The following is an 18,788-nucleotide window of genomic DNA, read 5'->3' on the forward strand; positions in this document are numbered from 1 at the left end:
ACACATGAAAAGACATTCAACATCACCCATCATCAGGGAAATACAAATCAAAACCACAATGAGACACCACCTTAAACCTGTCAGAATGGCTAACATTAACAACTCAGGAAGCAACAGATGTTGGAAAGGATGCGGAGGAAGGGGAACCCTCTTACACTGTTGGTGGGAATGTAAACTGGTGCAGCCTCTCTGGAAAACAGTATGGAGGTTCCTCAAAAAACTAAAAATGAACTACCCCGTGACCCAGCAATTGTACTACTAGGTATTTATCCAAAGGAGACAAAAATGCTGATTTGAAGGAGCACATGCACCCCAATGTTTACAGCAATGCTATCGACAATAGCCAAAAGGTGGAAAGAGCCCAAATGTCCATTGACTGATGAATGGATAAAGAGATACATAAAATGGAATATTTTATATTTATGTAAAATTTCGATTTCCATTTATATGTAAATGGAAATCTTTCCATTTACAACAACATGGATGAAACTAGAGGGTATTATGGTAAATGAAATAAGTCAGTCAGAGACAGAAAGATATCATATGATTTCACTCATATGTGGAATTTGAGAAACTCAACAGATGAACTAGGGGAAGGGAAGGAAAACTAAGGTAAAAACAGAGAAGAAGGCAAACCATAAAAGACTCTTAAATACAGAGAACAAACAGGGTTGCTGGAGGGGGATGGTTGGGAATGAGCTAAATGGGTGACTGTCATTAAGGAAGGTACTTTCCAGAATAAGCACTGCGTGTCATACATAAGAGGGGAGTCACTGGATTCTACTCCTGAAGCCAAGACTACATTGTATGTTAGCCAACTTGAGTTTAAGAAAAAAGTTATCTTATCAAAAAAGGCTTAGAGGGGCCCCTGGGTGGCTCAGTCAGTTGAGCGTCCGACTTCGGCTCGGGTCATGATCTTGCTGTCCGTGAGTTCAAGCCCCGTGTTGGGCTCTGTGCTGACAGTCAGAGCCTGGAGCCTGTTTCAGATTCTGTGTCTCCCTCTCTCTCTGCCCCTCCCCCACTCATGCTCTGTCTCTCTCTCTCTCTCTCTGTGTCAAAAAATAAATAAACATTTTTTAAAAAGGCCCAGAGATGTGAATAATAATAACAACTTTCCACATTTGTACAGGGCTTTCTGGTCTACAAAGTGCCGTTATAGCCATTACCTTTGTTAAGATAAAATAGCTTCTCCCATATTTCAGTGTGCATTAGAGAGAGCAGACCATGTTCTGCTCTGCCTCGGGTTTGTCTCCTGCTCTCTGCTGGTATTATGAACAAGGGAATAATCTGACAACTTAAAATAATGACTACAAGAAAAAAAAAAACCCAGCCTTGCAGCAAACAAGTTGAGTTATGTTATGGCAGTGGAACTCACAGTCCCTGAAGTCTGTAATTTTCACTGAGGACAGGCAGTTCTCCAGGTCAGGTATGTGCCTGTGTTTGTCTTTGCCCTGCTTAAAGAACATTAGAAGTAGGATTTTCAAACACGAATTCTTTAAGGACACAACTTTAGTAGCCACAGCATCTTCCATTCTCTAATATGCATGAGAAAAGATTGCACATTTTGTCTGTAAGCCACTAACACTTGAAAAGCCATTTCTGGGGCTCAGGTCATGATCTCACAGTTAGTGAGTTTGAGCCCTGCATCAGGCTCTGTGCTGACAGCATGGAGCCTTCTTGGGATTTCTCTTTCCCTCTCTCTCTGCCTCTCTCTCTCTCTCTCTCTCTCTCAAAAAAAATAAATAAATAAACATAAAAAAAAAAAAAAGCCATTTCTGAGTCATAGTCTGACCCATAGAACCACAGAATTTTAGATCCAGAGGACATTGGCCGCTGAGGATGTCTAGTCTAAATATCTTGTTTTACTTATAAAAAGGAAAAAAATCCAAGACTCAGGACAATCATATATAGCAGTCTCAGCAGACAGATAAACTTTAGTTTATCACTTGCCTTGTGGGAGATAGAATGTCCTTCTCAATCCTAACTTCTCCAAATACTGGATCATAGAACTTTAACAGAAGGTGCCTCTGATGTCTTATTTCAACTCATCATTTAGCAGATGACTAAATAAAGCCCAATGTTAAAGGACTGTCCAACATGATAATTCTGTGCTAAAGAATATCAGAATATTCTAGAAACTCTAGTTTCCTTAGAATGGAACCACCCACATTTTTTGTTGTCATTGTTGCTATTGTTACAATTTTTTAAAAATAATATTAGTTTAAAAAATCTGATTACAAAGATAATCATGGTTATGACAGAAAATTTGAGAGACACACAAAATCAAAATAACCCATAATCCTTATGTCTAGATAACTCCTGAAAACCTTTTTCTGATGGTATTTATGATTCATATTTAATGGTGTCATGTTTACCCATCCTTTTGCAACTTGGTTTTTAAACTTAATATGTTGCGATCTTTTTATATTTTTATTTGACTCATTCAGTAGTCTGTTGCAACATCATGAATTATCCACTTAAAGAGTTCATTTTACCAACGAAACCGGGAAGAAACGCTCATAACAATGTGGAGGGCTTTCTGAAGTCTACTTGGCTGCATTTCAAATGAATGTTTATCACAGATAATTTTTTAACTTGTTCTGTTGCCTCAGGGTGCATGATGTATGGTGCATAATGGTGGATCTAAGCAGTTTGGTGAAGTTACTCAACTTTACTTTAAGGAGCGAGAGAAGGCATGAGTTATCTGCTGTTGTGGGCAGACGGCTCCCTGTATATATGTGAAAGGAGAACTGTAATAGTTCTAGAATGTGCTCATGGGCTGTGGCTGGTTTTTCTGGTAGGGTTATGGCACCGGAGAAAGAAATCTATTAGAGGCTCATTAGCTTCCACAGTAGCAAAGGAATCTTGCAGCCAGCTGGAGACCTCCTACAGGATTTAGGACATATGCCTTTTGTTGCTGTCTGAAACCATAGTGACTGCATGTTGTGGAAATTAAAAAATCAGCAGGCAGTGGGAAAATAAAGAAACTGAGACAATGGAAGCAGTGTTGGAGCTGTGGGAAAGTGGGCACCAGCCCTCTATCTTCAGGGGCACTCACTGTTACTTTCCATGGGTCTGACCAACCTCTTGACCAAAATGCTTGGTGGACATACCAGTGAGGAGGGAGGGGACAGTCATTTGAGAGGTCATATTAGCTCTTTAGGGTAACAGACCCCTTGTTGGAAACCTTGGTGCTTCTGCTTTGGTGGTATTGGCTAGGAGAGGCAATGAGAAGCATTTGAAGCATATTTGAAAGGATATAGAGAGCAAAGAGAAGGAATAAGCCAAGGTTAATTTTGGGGTCTCAAACTTAATAATTAAAAGGTGGATGGAATGGAAGTTTGCAGTAGCCACTGGTATCTTGGAGCTAGAGTAAAATGGACATATGTGGATATATACATTTTGGAGTGGTTGACAAAAATGACATTGAATCGGTAGGAACAGGCAAGATTTTTGAGAGCTCTGATAAGAGAAACGAATGAAGACTGTTCAGGTCTGGTCGTGAAGCCCCACGTTTGGAGAAGCAGGGCAATGTCAGGACCAAAACAGACTCAGAGCCAGATTGTCTGGGACTGCTGGGGAGGGGGCAAGACCCCACCCTACCATTTAAGAGCGGTGTGACCTTAAGCAAGCTATTCAGCCTCTCCAAACCTTGACTTACCCATTTGCAAAAGGGGATAGTCATGTGACCTACCTTGTTGGATTGTTGTGAGAATTAATGAATCAACATGTGTAAACTGTGACATACATAGACAGGAACACGTATAACAGAATCAGTGCCTGGTAGCTGGAAACATATATGTGTTTGCTTTTATTGCTAATATTGTTTTTTTGAAGTTTATATATTTATTTTTGAGAGAGAGAGAGACAGAGAGAGAGAGAGAGGGAGAGAGAAGGGGCAGAGAAAGAATCCCAAGAAGGCTCTTTGCCGTCACCGTGGAGCCCAATGAGGGGCTGGGTCTCACAAACTATGAGATCATGACTTGAGCTGAAACCAAGAGTCAGATGCTTAACCGACTGAGCCACCCAAGCACCCCACTAATATTGCTGTTGATCGTTGGGAAGAAATGAAGGAGAGAAGGAAGGATGGCAAGAAAGGAAAAATCTGTAATAGATTGGGGGAATCCGTTATAACATAGCAGTGCGTTTGTTATATTCTTGTGGATTATCATTTATGGAGATATGAATTACTTGATAAATAAGGCTCCAAAGATGAAGGAGCGAGTAGACAAGTCAATTTGAAGAGGAGAAAATATTGTATCCTTTTGAAAATGAGGCTTCAAGAAATGAATTTCCCTTCACTACTGAGAACATTTGCTGAACGTTTTGTCATTCCCCTAATTATTCTCTTTGTGGATCTCCATCACTGCCTACTCACCTCCAACATTGTGCAAGCCATTTAGCACGTTCTTTTTTTTCTCATTTTCATGTCAGTCCAACCTTCTCAATTGTGAGTTAGGAGAGGGCATCTTGGTGTCTTAGATATCTAGCCCAGTGCTTGGCACATACAGTCACCCAGCACATGTGGAACATGTTGCTCCTTTAGGGGGAAAAACTAGACCTGTGAGATTTAAAAATAGATTGGACATCTTCTAGGAGTAGACTTGTAGGAGCATCCCTTCCATAAGTAAGTCTCTCTCATCTGATAGCACGTTCTATCTCCCTGGCAGGTCTTAGAACTTCCTTGCTCTGGAGGAGAGCTGGTGGGAGATTCCCCTTCTCCTGGCACCTCACGCCCGACTAGTAATGGGCCCTGCCTCCATTTTTATGATGAAGGAGCCCAGGAAAGGCTGCACTGCAGGCAGTCTCAGATCTGCCAGGAAAACAGCCCAATCATGTCCCTAAAGAAGGGTTAAATGAGAATGAACGATGAGCCACAGCCCTGGTGCAAACAGTGTCAGAATTGAACCAGTAGTTTATGATTTGAAGCTTGTGATGTTTAGACTGTGTCCCTACAAACTGAATGTGTCTTTCCCAAACTTGTATGTCAAAGCCCTAACTGCCAAATGCATTGGTACATTTGGAGAACGGGGCCTTTGGGAGGTAATTAGGTTTAGATGAGGTCATGAGGTTGGGGCCCCTGTGATGGGACCTGGGCAATTATAAAAAGAGGAAGAGATACCAGTGTGCTCTCTCTCAGCCATGTGAGGCTGCAGGGAGAAGGTGGCCACCTACAAGCCAGGAAGAGAGCCCTCACCATAACCCAACCATGCTGGCACCTTGATCTTGGACTTCCTAGCCTTCAGAATGTGAGAAATAAGTGTTTGCTGTTTAGGCCAGCCAGTCTGTGCTATTTTGTTATAGCAGTCCAAGCTGACGAAGACACTCATACAGATTTCTTATGCTTGAAAAAATTATGTGAAAGTCATTCATATATTCAGTTAGGAGAACAAGTAGTTTCACAAATTCCAATTAAAATAATACTGCCAATAATGTGGCCAGTACTGACTGAGCGTCTACCGCACTCCCAGCTCTGTGGTAAGCTCCTACAAACATTATCTGATTTACTCATCATGACCACCTTATGAGACAGGCACTATTACCATCCCTTCCTTACAGGGAAAGACGTGAAGCTGAGAAAGGGTAATTCATTTGGCCAAGGTCACAGAGCAGTAGTCAGAACAGCATAGATTGGAACCTCAGAGGGCTTTTGATTTCGCTATAGGACTTATAAAAAAAATATCAGTGTGTGTGTGTGTGTGTGTGTGTGTGTGTGTCCACGGATGACAAACTGATTGGAGGCCACGTGGGTAGATTTTTTATTAGAATGAGGCACAGCCACTACCCATAAGGCCTACCGCTCTGCTGGCTGTAGGCGTGTCGATATGTCAATGAAGCAGGCCTGAAGGAAAGGCTGGATTATGGCCAGTCCTTGTCTGAGGTAGTAAAGAACCAGGGATCATTGATCTCGACTTATAACTCTTCAATAATTGATGGAATCAAGAATGAATTTTAAAAACCTATTAGGATTAATCCAGCTGGCTTTCCCAGAAGTAGATGTGTACGTGTGGAATGTGTTTCTGTAATAGCTCATTAATTTTTCAGCGTTCCCAATATGCATGGCGCTGATTGCAAGCTGGGGCATACGCTTGTGCAAGTTTACTTCAACGAGCGGGCTGTTTCCTAAGCTGTATCAAGTTGTAAATCTGGGGTTGTAAAGCATCACAATATTAGGATTCCTTGTTTGTTTGTTTGTTTTTGCAGAGCTCATTAGCCACTGGCAATTAGCATGTTTCGCTGCACAAAATGACATCATTTGGCACCTTCGGCGGCCACTGTCACGGATGCGATGATATCAGTTAAACTCCACGTGCCATCTGCTATCACACAAAGATAAAGTGGGATGAGGGGGCTCTTTGGCCATCTCTTACTTTCTTAGCTACCAGAGGCTTAATGGAAACAAAAATGACTATGTGCAACACTCTCCGTGCCTCTCTGGGAGAAACACCATCTTGGCTTTTTGGATTCTGCCGGGTGAAATTAAAGAACATATATTAGTAATTCAAATAACTGGTGACAGATCAGTACAGCGGTTTACTAAACCTGCCCTTTCAAATGAGCTCAACAGAATTTATCCTGCTTTGATTCTCCTCTTGAGAATCACATAATGAATATTTATATTTATGCAGATGAGCAAATAAAGCAATGTCACAACTTAAAGGTCGGTGTCCTCTGGCTACCTTAAGGTGACATTGCCCTGCTTCTTTACTCTTGTAGTATTGTTTAGCTTTCTTCCCCCATCACTTGAGGAGAAACTTATGAACTGCGTTAAGGATGTCCAGTAATTTCTTAAAGTCAGAAAGTCCTGTTTATACCGTTCTACCATACACCAGGCCAGCACCTGCAACTTCAGTAGCCTGGCCAGACTTGATACATGGAGATTGCATGGACCTGATAATCCCCATGTATGGTTAGGAGGACTCCTGAAATAGGAGCCCTATTGTCCTTGACCACCATCCAAATAATCCTTGGGAGTTTCTTTTAATTGAGAAAAAAGTCATTTTGGGGATTATCAGGAAGTGGGGATTAGATTCTGGCCTCTCGATTTTTATGTCATTTGCATCAACTTGCAATGCTACTCAGAAAAAGCCGGGAACTGTCTCTTAGGTTTAGACGAAATGCTCTGATGACTCAGTCTACAAAATGAATGTCTTGTGGGTCTGTCTCCTTTCTATTAAATTCATCAGGAGACTCTGCAGAATACTTCAATCAAATAGAAGCAATTACCCAAGCAGCATTTACTACAAAGGATGCGCTTGAGGGACTTTTCCTACTGGAACCCTGAAAGGCAACTGTCTAGCTGATTATCTCGCTCATTCTGACCACCTTATTGATCTTTTTAAAGGGGAGATGGTGGAATCTTGGTAGGGACGAATCAGCTTCGTAACTCTTAGCCCTCAAATGCCCAGTGGTAAATTATTATGTCCAATTTGAACGGCAATAATTGGGGTCTCTGGTCTTAGCAAATTTCTGTCTGCTTTTCTAACTTCGGGGATAATTTTAGGGCCTTGGGGAAGAGACACAAGTGTTCAGGAGAAGCTTGAAAGTCTTTATTGAATCCACAATCTTATTATCTGTATCAAATACTAAGTTTTGCTGAAACAGAATCTCTATTTCAACAATATCTTTAAATGACACATTTGCACATCAAAGCTTGAGAAGCAGTGCATGTACCATGATTTTGGGACTTGGAGACTCTGTTCGAAACTCCTTGAAAAGGAGATGCGGTGGGGTACCGTGGAAGATGTTGCATATCTTATACTATGTGGTATTTCCCGTGATGGTAGGCACACAAGAGAGAACAATTAGTATGATTTAGAAGCACCATGAGCGGTGCACTTTCCTGGGCTCCGTCCTGACATAAATGCAGGCAGGGCCAGTTACCGCTGAGGTCTGAGGTCCCAGGGGAAGGGACATCTCCCACTTGCTCTTCAGAGGGCCCCCCAGTAAGGGCTGCGTGGGAGATCGAAATATGACTGTGTTCCTTAGTGTGGAGGTTCCCAAACTTTTTAGCTGGCATCAGAATCAACTGGAGGTCTTGTTAAAAAAAATAGGTTGCTGTGTTTGGGGCTCTACCCTGAAGTTTCTAATTTAAAAGGTCTGGCATGGGCTCTGGAATCTGCATTTCTGACAGTTTCTCAGGTTAATATGGAAGCTCTGCTCTGGGGCCACCAGCCTTTGGGAAACACCGTTCTAGGTGTTAATCCATGCAGATCATTTGCTCTCAAAGTGTACTAACTTGTGCTAAGTGTCTGCTGTGTTTAGAACGAGTTCTAATTTCTAGGGATCTGTCCTTGAGTAGATTGCTTAACCCCACTTGATTGTTTCATTTGGGTTATTATGTCCTACGAGACAGTACATGTTCATGTGGATTTGTTATGCCCAGAATTCATGATCCCCAAAGACCACCAGGGAGCCGAGTCTGATGCAAAAGCAAAAGAGCCTTTATTCGAGCTAGCTCGAGCTCAATCCCCTACCTGCACCGACGCAGCGGTGAGATACCGGGGAGAGAGAGTGAGTTTCAAAAGCACAAAGGTTTTATTGGGGTATAGGGGCAGTTGGTGAGGTAATGGCTGTGGGCTCAGCCAATTGGCTGGGGAAGGGTTGGAGTCCTGTTATGCAGGTCGCCAGGCGTGTTTTGATTGGGAAGTTTGAACGGGTGAGTGGGAGGTTACTCAAGGGGAAGAGGCATGGTTGGCCGGCATAGGTCCGCCCCTTCAGATTGTTGTGTCATATAAGACAGAAGAGGTGAAAGGGGTCCCTAAAGAGTGAGGAGCAAAGAAATGTTAGCTATGATTTATTCACTAGTGGCTTCCTGGTTCCATACACAGAACCTGCCGCTGCCCATGCTGAGTGGCTGAAGCAAGCTGGCTGGAGGGGGAAGAGGGGAAAGGGGACGGAGGGGGAGGAAGGGTATGGTTAGCAGTTAAAAGCCTAGGTGCCATTTGTCTGACTCAAGCCGTCTGACACCAGGCCTAGATCACTTCCGAGTCTCGCTTTCCCCCTTTTGTGAATGAGGAATGAGCCTGATGTTGTCAGGGGTCCAGGGCTTCTGGGGATGCCTTGAAGGTGAGCCTGTGGGACTTTCCCCAGCTTTCAGCATTGCAATTCCACCTGGATTGGATTTCCAAATAAGAATGCTTTTGTAAAGAGGGCGCCACTAAAAACAAAACCCATTTAAAGACTACCAGGGAGGATAACCTTCAGCTTTCAAAGTTCACCTTCAGACTCATGGAGGATGTCCCCAGAACAGCACGATTGTTCTTTTCTTTCACAACCAAGTTGAAGATGCAGACAATTTAGCCCTAAACCTGCCCCTCTCTAATCTGCTCTAACAGTAATCTGTTGTCACCAAGACCTCTGCCTCCACATGCCACCACCCTGGATGGAAAATCAGTGCCAGTCTGAAGGCCAGGAGGGAGGTGGGGTCACCAATACAACAATGATGGGAAGGTGCCCCCCAGCACAGAGAGAGCATTCTGCTCCCCGATGGTGACTGTCACTGGTGAACCTATTCTAGGTCCTAGACCTGGGGTAAATTATTTGACAAGAGGAGATTTTGCGAGAAGACCCATACCTTATACATCTCTGTAAGTTAACGCCTAATACCAAGACTGGTATTCAGCTGGTTCCAGTAATTCATGGCCGATACCTGTCCTGATTGGTGACACATGCATTCTGACTGGTTACTGCACACGTTCTATTAGTTATGAAATATTTTGAAGACCCCCTTTCCTACTCGTCACAATAGCTGTCCCCATGACATGTCTGCAGTGAAAGGAGAAGGAGCAAATGGGACCTGAGTTCGGTAGCAGAAGGGGATGGAACAGGTAATCTGCAGCTACATCTGACACCAGAATGTTCCCATGGGAACACATCAAGTCCAGGGAAGTTGAGCACCGCAAAACTCTGCTTGGGCTCATAGAACCTGTGCTTGAGAGATGAAAGGAGAGTTTAGAGCTGGCACACAGAGAGGGTCCTCCCTTGGGCCTCCTTTGGGCATCTGGAAGTGACTGCTAGCTGCCAGGTTAATGGCCGCTTTCTCGGAAGGACTTGGAGGCCACTGCACGTTCCAAGCACAGGAGGGCTGTGATCTCTCTCTCTCTCTCTCACACACACACACTCACTCACTCACTCACTCACTCACTCACTCGCATGTACTCAACACCTTTGGGAGGCTTATTGACCATTCACGATTTTGATTGACCCGCAAACGGGAGAGCTCACCTGGAAATGTCAATGCAAACATACCTGACTGAAATGTTCTGACTCAGAAGGATACCAGGAGAAAGCCCTCAAAGGCAGAAGTGTAAATCATGTGCAAAAGATGCACACTGCCTCCCAGGTGAGTAGGATCCATGGATGTGGCCACCAGCACCCCCTTGGAATCCAAGTTATCTAAAATGTATGCATGACCGAGTCCTTCTTGGCTTCAGACACTTCAGCGGCTCTTTGTCTTGTACCAGAAAGTCATGTTTTTAAGCACACACATGAGCCTCTCATGACCTGGCCCGTTTACCTTCTTGATATTCCTTACTCTGCAATTTGTTTTCTGGAAACAGGGAATGGATTGTAATTTCCACACAGAGCGGCCCACACTGGCGGTGTTTGCCCTCTTCCTGCCCTCCCCAAGCCCGACTCCTAGTCATCTTGTGAGATTTAGGGCCAGGGATTATCTGTTAAGTAACTTAAAAGGGAAAATACTTCACATTAGGCTGGTGTTTAATTAGCTGTGTGCCGTTGAGTTTTAAAATCTGTTTTGACTTGATCTTTCTCTGGTCTTCTCCCTCTCTATTATCTTCATTGGAAAATTTTAAGATAATGGTGCAGGTACTGCTAGGCGCTAACCCAATGTGTGTGCTCTCCATTTTTCTTGCTACCAAAACCCTGCTTTGCTTGGCAGCAGGTGCAGAATTAACATGCTGACTTGCTCTGAGGCCATGTGACTCAAATATGGCAATGAGGTTTAAGCAGGAGTTGCAGGATGTGGCTTCTGGAAAAACTTTCTCAAAGGGGACAGAGTTGATAGCTTCTGTCTTTTATATATATATATATATATATATATATATATATATATATAATATTTATATATATGGTATGTTTATTTATTTTTGAAAGAGAGAATCAGAGAGCAAACAGGGGAGGTACAGAGAGAGGGAGACACAGAATCTGAGCTATCAGCACAGAGCCTGACATGGGGCTTGAGGTGAGGCTTGAACTCATGAACTGTGAGATCATGACCCAAGTCAAAGTCAGACGCGCAACCAACGAAGCCACCCAGGCATCCCTGATCTTTGCTCTTCTTGTGGTCTGGAATATGGCTTGATATCTGAAAGCATACCAGTGGTCTTGCAAAGATAACAGCAGAACAGAAAAACAGAAGGAGCCTGGCAGGTTGCTGACACCTGGCCTGGGCTCTGGTCATATTACAGGAGAAACACTCTTTATTTGTCTAGGTCATTCTAGTTGGATTCTGTTACCTGGAGGCAAATGCTATCCTAACTTACACAGATCTCTCCATCCTGGACTTCTTTCTCTAAGAACAAGGTCATCTTTTGGCATTTGGACCTCTTGTGACTCTTTTACCATCTATATATGATGAGGTTTCATAATAAGATCATTAGAGATGATTAGAAAATCATTAACTTCTTACAATTCTCCCCTTCTTGCTATTTGCCAACCCAATGCCTATAGTGGTTATGAGGATAGAGGGGGCTGAATTAGGAGATGGAAAAGTTACAGTGATTTGAATGAGAAATATATTCTAATTTCATTGGATGTAAGATAATTAGACAGATACATAATAAATGAACAGTTTGCACATCCAGCCAGGAATTTTCACAGTGCCATTCCAAAGCCATTAGATAACATAAAATGCTGGGAGCCTGTAAGGGGATCCCTGAAAAGAAATATTAGCAGTTTCCCCATTAAATTTATACTTCTCTTGATAAAGATCCTAGAAGCATATGATTAGAGTTGGTGTGTGAGGGGATAGATGAACCTGGATTGGATGGGGCATGGAAAAATTTTAATCATGTGAGTGAGAAATGTAACCTAGTTGGATTTTGGGGAAAAGGTTTACCCTTGAACTTGAACTCTAGATGTTTCATAATTTGGTGAGTATCAGAAGTTTGGTAGTTTCCTAAGATTCTATAAGCTATAACTATAATCCTATAACTACTCGTGGAATAAAAGGACGAGTCTTCCCCAGCCATGTCTAGGCTGGCTTGTGTTTCTCTCCCCTGCTTCCATAGTTCTCTGGAGTGATGGTTAAGAATGTAGAGACAAATTGTCTGGATTTTAATCTTAGCTGTGATTGAGGGAGTTAATAACCTCTCTGGGCCTGATGTTGCCATTTGTGAAATGTAGACAATAATGATATTTACCTATTGGGTGAGGACGATTGAAGTTAATCAACATAAAGCACTTAGATCGGTGTCTGGAACTTACTTAGTAAGCTGTCAATAAATGCTATTGCATTGCTTATTGAATAAACTGTGATATGATGTTCTATTTATTCTACTAGATTGCCAGCTCCTTGCCAAACATGTCTTACTTCTTAATGTAGTGAGTATTCATTTAGTATTCAATCCATCGTTATTGAGGCACACGAATGAAATACCTCTCTGATGTTGCCTCCCTCATGGAAAGTGTCTTACTTTATAAGGTGGTTTGCAGATTTATGTCTTATCTCCTCCCTTACCCTAAGCTCCTAGCTCCTGTTCTAAATCCTTCTGTTTAGTATGAGCTCAACAAACATTTCTTGAATAAATGAAACGTAAACATTTCATGTGAGGGTTCTCACACGCCCAGAATCGTCATTTGTCGTCTCCTGATATGAACTCTTGCAGAATGTGTAATCCAGTGATAGCAAGCTGCTTGCTGTTCTTTAAATGTACCCTGCCCTTCACGTCTCCACACCTTGGCTCAGGTAGCTCCCATCTGCCTTCTGATCTCCATTTTGCCTGGTAAACAAACCCACATACATGTCTAAATTCCAGCTTTGACTCTCTTCCTCCAAAAGTCTGTTCTGATCCTCTCAGGAAGAGCCATCCCTCTCTCTCCTTCCCTCTTCTACCCTCACCTTGTCTTTTTACTCTATAATGATTTCATTGAAGGCTCATGCTGTGTCTTATATATTACAGAACCTAAGTACCTCACATAGCACTTGACATAGAGCAGGTATTCAAATAAGCTTCTTAAAGGAATAGACACGTTGATCTATAGAAAGATACACAGACAGTCCTCTAATGAATGTGCTTTTCCATTCTAAGTCATAAATAAGTAATCATATGCATTCACAACAGCAAAGTTCAGTATGAATCCTCCTCCCCCCTCCCCCGCTCTCATTAGAGGTAGTTAAATTACTCTGTCCATTTCTACCTTATCCAGGATACCTTCTGACATAAAGCATCCATTTGGGAGCACACAGGCCAGGTTTGGGAGTTCAGTTTGCACATATGGAGCAGAGGGAAGACAACTGGCTGGCACAGCCCTTGAGCCCTGACCTCGGCTTTGTTGCCTTGGTGTTCAAAACCCAATGATGCTCATTCTGGAAAGGTGGGCATGCCCTGGAAGGGGAAAACAGAATCTGTGTGGACATGGCCCTTTTATGTTCATAAGAAGCAGCCATGGGTTGATAAAAATATCAAGAACCACAGGGTAATTATATGAAGACCTAGGAAAACAATAAGAAAGAACATCTGCATATAGTAACATGAAGAGACATGAATTGGTATAGAAAACCTGCCCCTGCATCACCCATGCCTGGCAGTGGATTAGATTTCTGGGTACTCTCTCAAGAACCCCATGTCTGTGGCAGCCAGGCCTGTTAGGATCATTGGATTAATGACGTTAATGCAAATGGTTGCAGAGAATTCAGAATGACTTTGAATTTAGGTCTCATGGTAAGAGGGGTGTTGGTGATTCCAAACTGGTTATCTTCGTTTTGTTACAAATAGAATTGCTTTCTATGGAAAAATAGCATGCGTGCAGGATCCTTGTGTCTAGTTCTGGACTGATTATTCACTAGAAACAATTACTGGAACAAATTCAGAATTTTTTATTTCCCTCCCCCAAACAAAATGGTGTGTGCATAGGGTAGTGGCATACTGTGTGGAAGGGGGTGGAAGGAAGGTTTTGAAACCTAATTTCCTCACAGAGAGGTCAGACTAGGAGATGGACTAACAATAAATACAAACATGTTTGGGGTTTGGGGTGGGGCTGGCAGTTTGCTGTCTCTGTGTAAATACAGTATAACTTATCCTGCCTTTATTTGTTTGGAAGCGTACAACTAAACAAACATCCTTGAGAAACACATTTTTCTTTTTTGTTTGCTCGTTCGATGCTTGGCTATTCTGGTTATTTGCTTCAGGATGAAATTCTGGACCCAGGAGGTTGTGTAACCAGGTACCTGACCCAGACTTTGCAGCCCTCTTGGGCTGGTCAGCCTATCCCCCCTCCCCTCCCTCTCCACCCCACACAGCATCCAGAAACCCAAACACAACCACTCTAATCCTGAGTTGTGTTGCCCCAGGGGAGTCATATCCCAAGAGACTAGTCCCATAGTTGCTGGAATAATCTTGTCTCCTTTCTGGTACCAGAACGGCTCCTTATTCTATCTTCCACTGAAGATTCAAAGGTCCGTGGTGTGGGCTGGGAGAGCAACAATTTAGAGAATCCAGAGAATTCTCCTCCCACTGCTGAGCAGGCCACACACCCATGCATCAACAGTCAACAATGAGCCTACTCTTACACATTAGTGCCAGAAGAGTTTCTGGCTGGTGGAGATGTGTCCCCAACCCCCATACCATGGACCTTGAATGCATACACATGGTAAAGAACAGATTGGTCTTGGTAAATATTTTATTCTAATTTAAAATCAGCTGGCACTTATTGGCCACTTAAGTATTTTAACATCATTATCATGTAGATTTTCCCAAGCACCCTGCAAAGTAGAATTTACTGTTCTCATTCTAGAGCCAAGAAAGCTGAAGCTTATAGGGAAAGATAAACAACTTACTTAAGGTTGCCTTGCTAGTGAACACAGAGCCAGAATTCAAAGTTTAAATATGCAAGTTGGACTTGTAAATAGGGGGAAGAGAAAGATACTACAAACCACGTTAGAGCACTACATTTATTTATTTATTTTTTAATTGATATAATGATGGTTACATCGGGTAGAAGAAGAAACGGAGTGGGTTGAATGGAAGCTCCTGGAAAGATAGGTCCATGTCTTAAACTCTGGAACACGTACCTGGGATCTTATTTGGCTAAAGTCTTTGCAGGTGTAGTTAAATGAAAGAACTCGAGATGAGATTGTTCTGGATTATCTGGGTGGGCCTTAAATCCATCTACACCGTGTACTAATAAGAGACAGGGTGAGAATAGACATAGAGAGGAAGGAAGGTTATCTGAAGATAGAGGCAGAGATTAAAGTGGTTGCAGCCCCAGCCAAGGAACACCCGGATGAAGAAGCAAGGAAAGGTCTTTCCCTAGAACCTTCGGAAGGAGCCCAGCTCTGCCAGTTCCTTGATTTTGGATTTCTGGCTTACAGAACTGTGAAAGCGTAAATTTCTCTTTGTTTAAGTCTCCTGGTTAGTGGTAATTTATTATAGAGGCCACAGAAGACTAATAAAGGGGGTAGTGCAAGTGAGTGGCAAGGGCACTGGCCAACTTGATTCCCAACTCTGACCTTCATTACGTTTGACCTTGGCATGGGGTCTTCCTGGGCCTCAGCTTGGTTATGTGGAAAACACCTGTAGTGAGACCCTTTCTGTCTCTGGTGAATCAAGGATTTAGGATCACTGCTCTCAGTTTCCATGCCAGTGGCCAGTGGGTGGGAGCAGTAATTATATGGTGACCTTTATCTTGGCAGAAATATTTGAAGATGAATAATTAAAGCTCCTCCTTTAGAAATATGACTAGTGCATCATTTGCATTTTTTTTGCAATGGGCTTAAACCAAGAACTGTTGGCTTCTAATTCCTGGGTGCAAATTTTAAAGGAAAATAATGAAAAATACTAGAGATTATGGGGGTTAGCTGCTGCCCTATGGTGATATGTGTGTCTTAATGGCGTAAAAATCTTATTGAAGGTACTATATTTTGGATAAGGCATAATCTGACTCTTCCTCCTGCTATGAATGTTGCCCAGTGGTTTCTTTCTTACCAGGCAAGCTCATCAGGCTGCATTCCTCGGATGTGATATCCTTGCCTGATAGTAAAATTCATGGTAAATATACCTTTTCCAGCAGGTGGTTTTCCAGTAATTGTGTGACTAGACAAGGTAGGTATTCTATTTTAAGAACCATGGTGTTTTACTCTATGCAAGAGAGACAGTGCAATTTGGAATGCTTGCTTAGAACTATGGGTTGATTATACAAGAGGAGCAAATTAAGAATCAGAAACAATCTTGGGGCGCCTGGGTGGCTCAGTCGGTTGAGCGTCCGACTTCAGCTCAGGTCACGATCTCACAGTCTGTGAGTTCGAGCCCCGCGTCAGGCTCTGGGCTGATGGCTTGGAGCCTGGAGCCTGCTTCAGATTCTGTGTCTCCCTCTCTCTCTGCCCCTCCCCCATTCATGCTCTGTCTCTCTCTGTCTCAAAAAAAAAAAGTTAAAAAAAAAGAATCAGAAACAATCTTAAAAAATATCTATCTCCTTTTATTTTTTCTTATTTTTAATTTTAATTTAATTTTAATTTTTTATTATTATTTTTAAAGTTTATTCTTGAGAGAGAGAGAGAGAGAGAGAGAGAGAGAGAGAGAGAGAGAATGAGCGGGGGAGGGGCAGAGTGAAAGAGAGACACAGAATCCGAAGGAGGCTCCAAGCTCTGAGCTGTCAACACAAAGCCTGATGCGGGGCTTGAATCCACAAGCCGTGGATTAATGGACTTAATGGACTGAGCCACCCAGGTGCCCCTAATTTTATTTTTAAAGAGAGAGAATAGGCAGGGGAGAGAGGGCCAAAAGGAGAGAGAGAGAGAGAGAGAGCGAGCACATGAGCTGTGGAGAGGGGCAGAGGGAGAGAGAGAATCTTAAACAAGTGCCACACTCAGCACGGAGCCTCACATGGGCTTGATCCCACGACCCTGGGATCATGACTTGAGACAAAACCAAGAGTTGGACTCTCAACTGACTGAGCCACCCAGGCGCCCCAAATATCCCCTTTTAAAATAATCAACAGAGAAATGACAAATAGATTGCCAGTCGGTGAAATCTGGGATACATTTTTCCATTACGAGTCTCAGAAGATATTGGGAACGTTCCTTTTCCTGTTTGACTATAATTTCCAGCTCAACTTTCTACCAAAAGATTCCATTTTCTAGAATCCAACTGAGACTTCAGAAAGGACAGGGAGCCTGTGGCTCTTGTCCAGGGCCTGCTACATAGTGGCCCCTTCATGAATGTGGAGTGAACATACAGAAGACTCATCCCTGACAAGCCAGTTTCAACACAGAACAGAGCCAGCCTGTGGAGTCTCATCAGTGTGGAGAACTCCCAAAGCTGTGACCTCCAGGGCTCACCCCGCAGTAGTTACCAAACACATGTGTGGGCCACCCCCAGGGCAGCTGCTGGTACTGGTAGCTGCCAGCTCTCACCAGCTTTTCAGGCTACTGTCCTTGTGGAATGGAAGTTGCAATACAGCCCAGGGGGAAGAAGCAATACTTGTGCAAATGCCCAGCAACTCCAGGTACACTTAAGAGAGAAACACAATTCAGACTGGGAAGATGGGGAAGGTTACAAGATGCTGGAGGGAGAAAATTATCCGGAGGAGAAAATATACAAAACACAAAAGGGATAATACAATTTCCCCTGCCAGGCTTGTCCTAACTTAACTAACTCACCGACTAACTTCCTTTTTTCTTAAATAAATGCGCCAGGCTGTGTTCTAGGCACTAAGGATATAGGAATGAACAAAACAGACATGATCCCTGCGTACATGGAGCGTCCATTCTAGAGGAGCCGATGCCAGTGGAAGAATAACACAAAGTTCCTGCTGTGAAAGGAAGCTGGCCGGCAGCCTTGCCCTCCAGCCACACCCAGCTCAGTCTCCCTGAGACCCCAGTCTCCTCTTCTGACTAATTAACAACATGCTGTCTATCTTACCACAAAGGGCAAAAAAGTTGCAACTATATGAGGTGATGGATGTTAACTAAACTTATGGTGGTGATCATTTTGCAATATATACATATATCAAATCGTTGTAATATACACCTTAAACTTATGCGATGTTGTATGTCAATTATATCTCAATAACATTGAGAGAAAAAAAGAAAGTGCAATCCAGTAAAATATGATGCTGTGGAGTGTGAAATCTTTCAAAAAAGCTAAAAAAAAAAACAAAAACAAAAACAAACCCAAACAACCCAACAATCAATATACAATCTATTAGTCTCTAGTTAATACATTTCTAACAAGCTTGTAGGCTCTGCAAGAGCCAGGACAGGGTGTTCTCCCTCTCTGGTGCCACCCAAGCTTTAGAGACAGTGCTACGTGTATGTCAGGTTTTAAATAAAAGTCTGTGGAGGATATAACATTGTATTGAATTTAATGTTCAGACACCTCAGATGAACTTCGGGTGATAGACCATTTTACTCTGAGATCAGAATATCTTAGAAAGAATAGGTCCGTAACTTGCATACAGGAAGTGCTTAATGAATGAATGAGTACATGGTTTAAAAAAAACCAAACATAATATTTGTGTTGCTCTATTTACCACATCCAAAGCCTATTAGATGAGTACTATTTGCATCCCCATTTCACAGATGAAGATTTTGAGGTTTTGAGTTA

At 42.8% G+C, this 18,788-nt stretch overlaps 1 protein-coding gene across 1 annotated transcript in view; it reads right to left on the reverse strand.

Moving 5' to 3' along the window:
* PLEKHG7 (pleckstrin homology and RhoGEF domain containing G7) overlaps positions 1 to 18,788 on the reverse strand; it is a 67,549-nt gene that overhangs the window by 35,122 nt on the left and 13,639 nt on the right. Inside the window, 4 exon segments of the mRNA XM_053895319.1 lie at positions 1,361 to 1,451; positions 6,421 to 6,467; positions 9,800 to 9,866; positions 9,868 to 9,933. Of these exon segments, the coding sequence (XP_053751294.1) occupies positions 1,361 to 1,451; positions 6,421 to 6,467; positions 9,800 to 9,866; positions 9,868 to 9,933 (271 nt within the window).

This window comes from Panthera pardus, unplaced genomic scaffold (genome assembly GCF_024362965.1).
Source record: "Panthera pardus isolate Hobbes unplaced genomic scaffold, ASM2436296v1 HiC_scaffold_6, whole genome shotgun sequence".
NCBI classification, from domain to species: domain Eukaryota; kingdom Metazoa; phylum Chordata; class Mammalia; order Carnivora; family Felidae; genus Panthera; species Panthera pardus.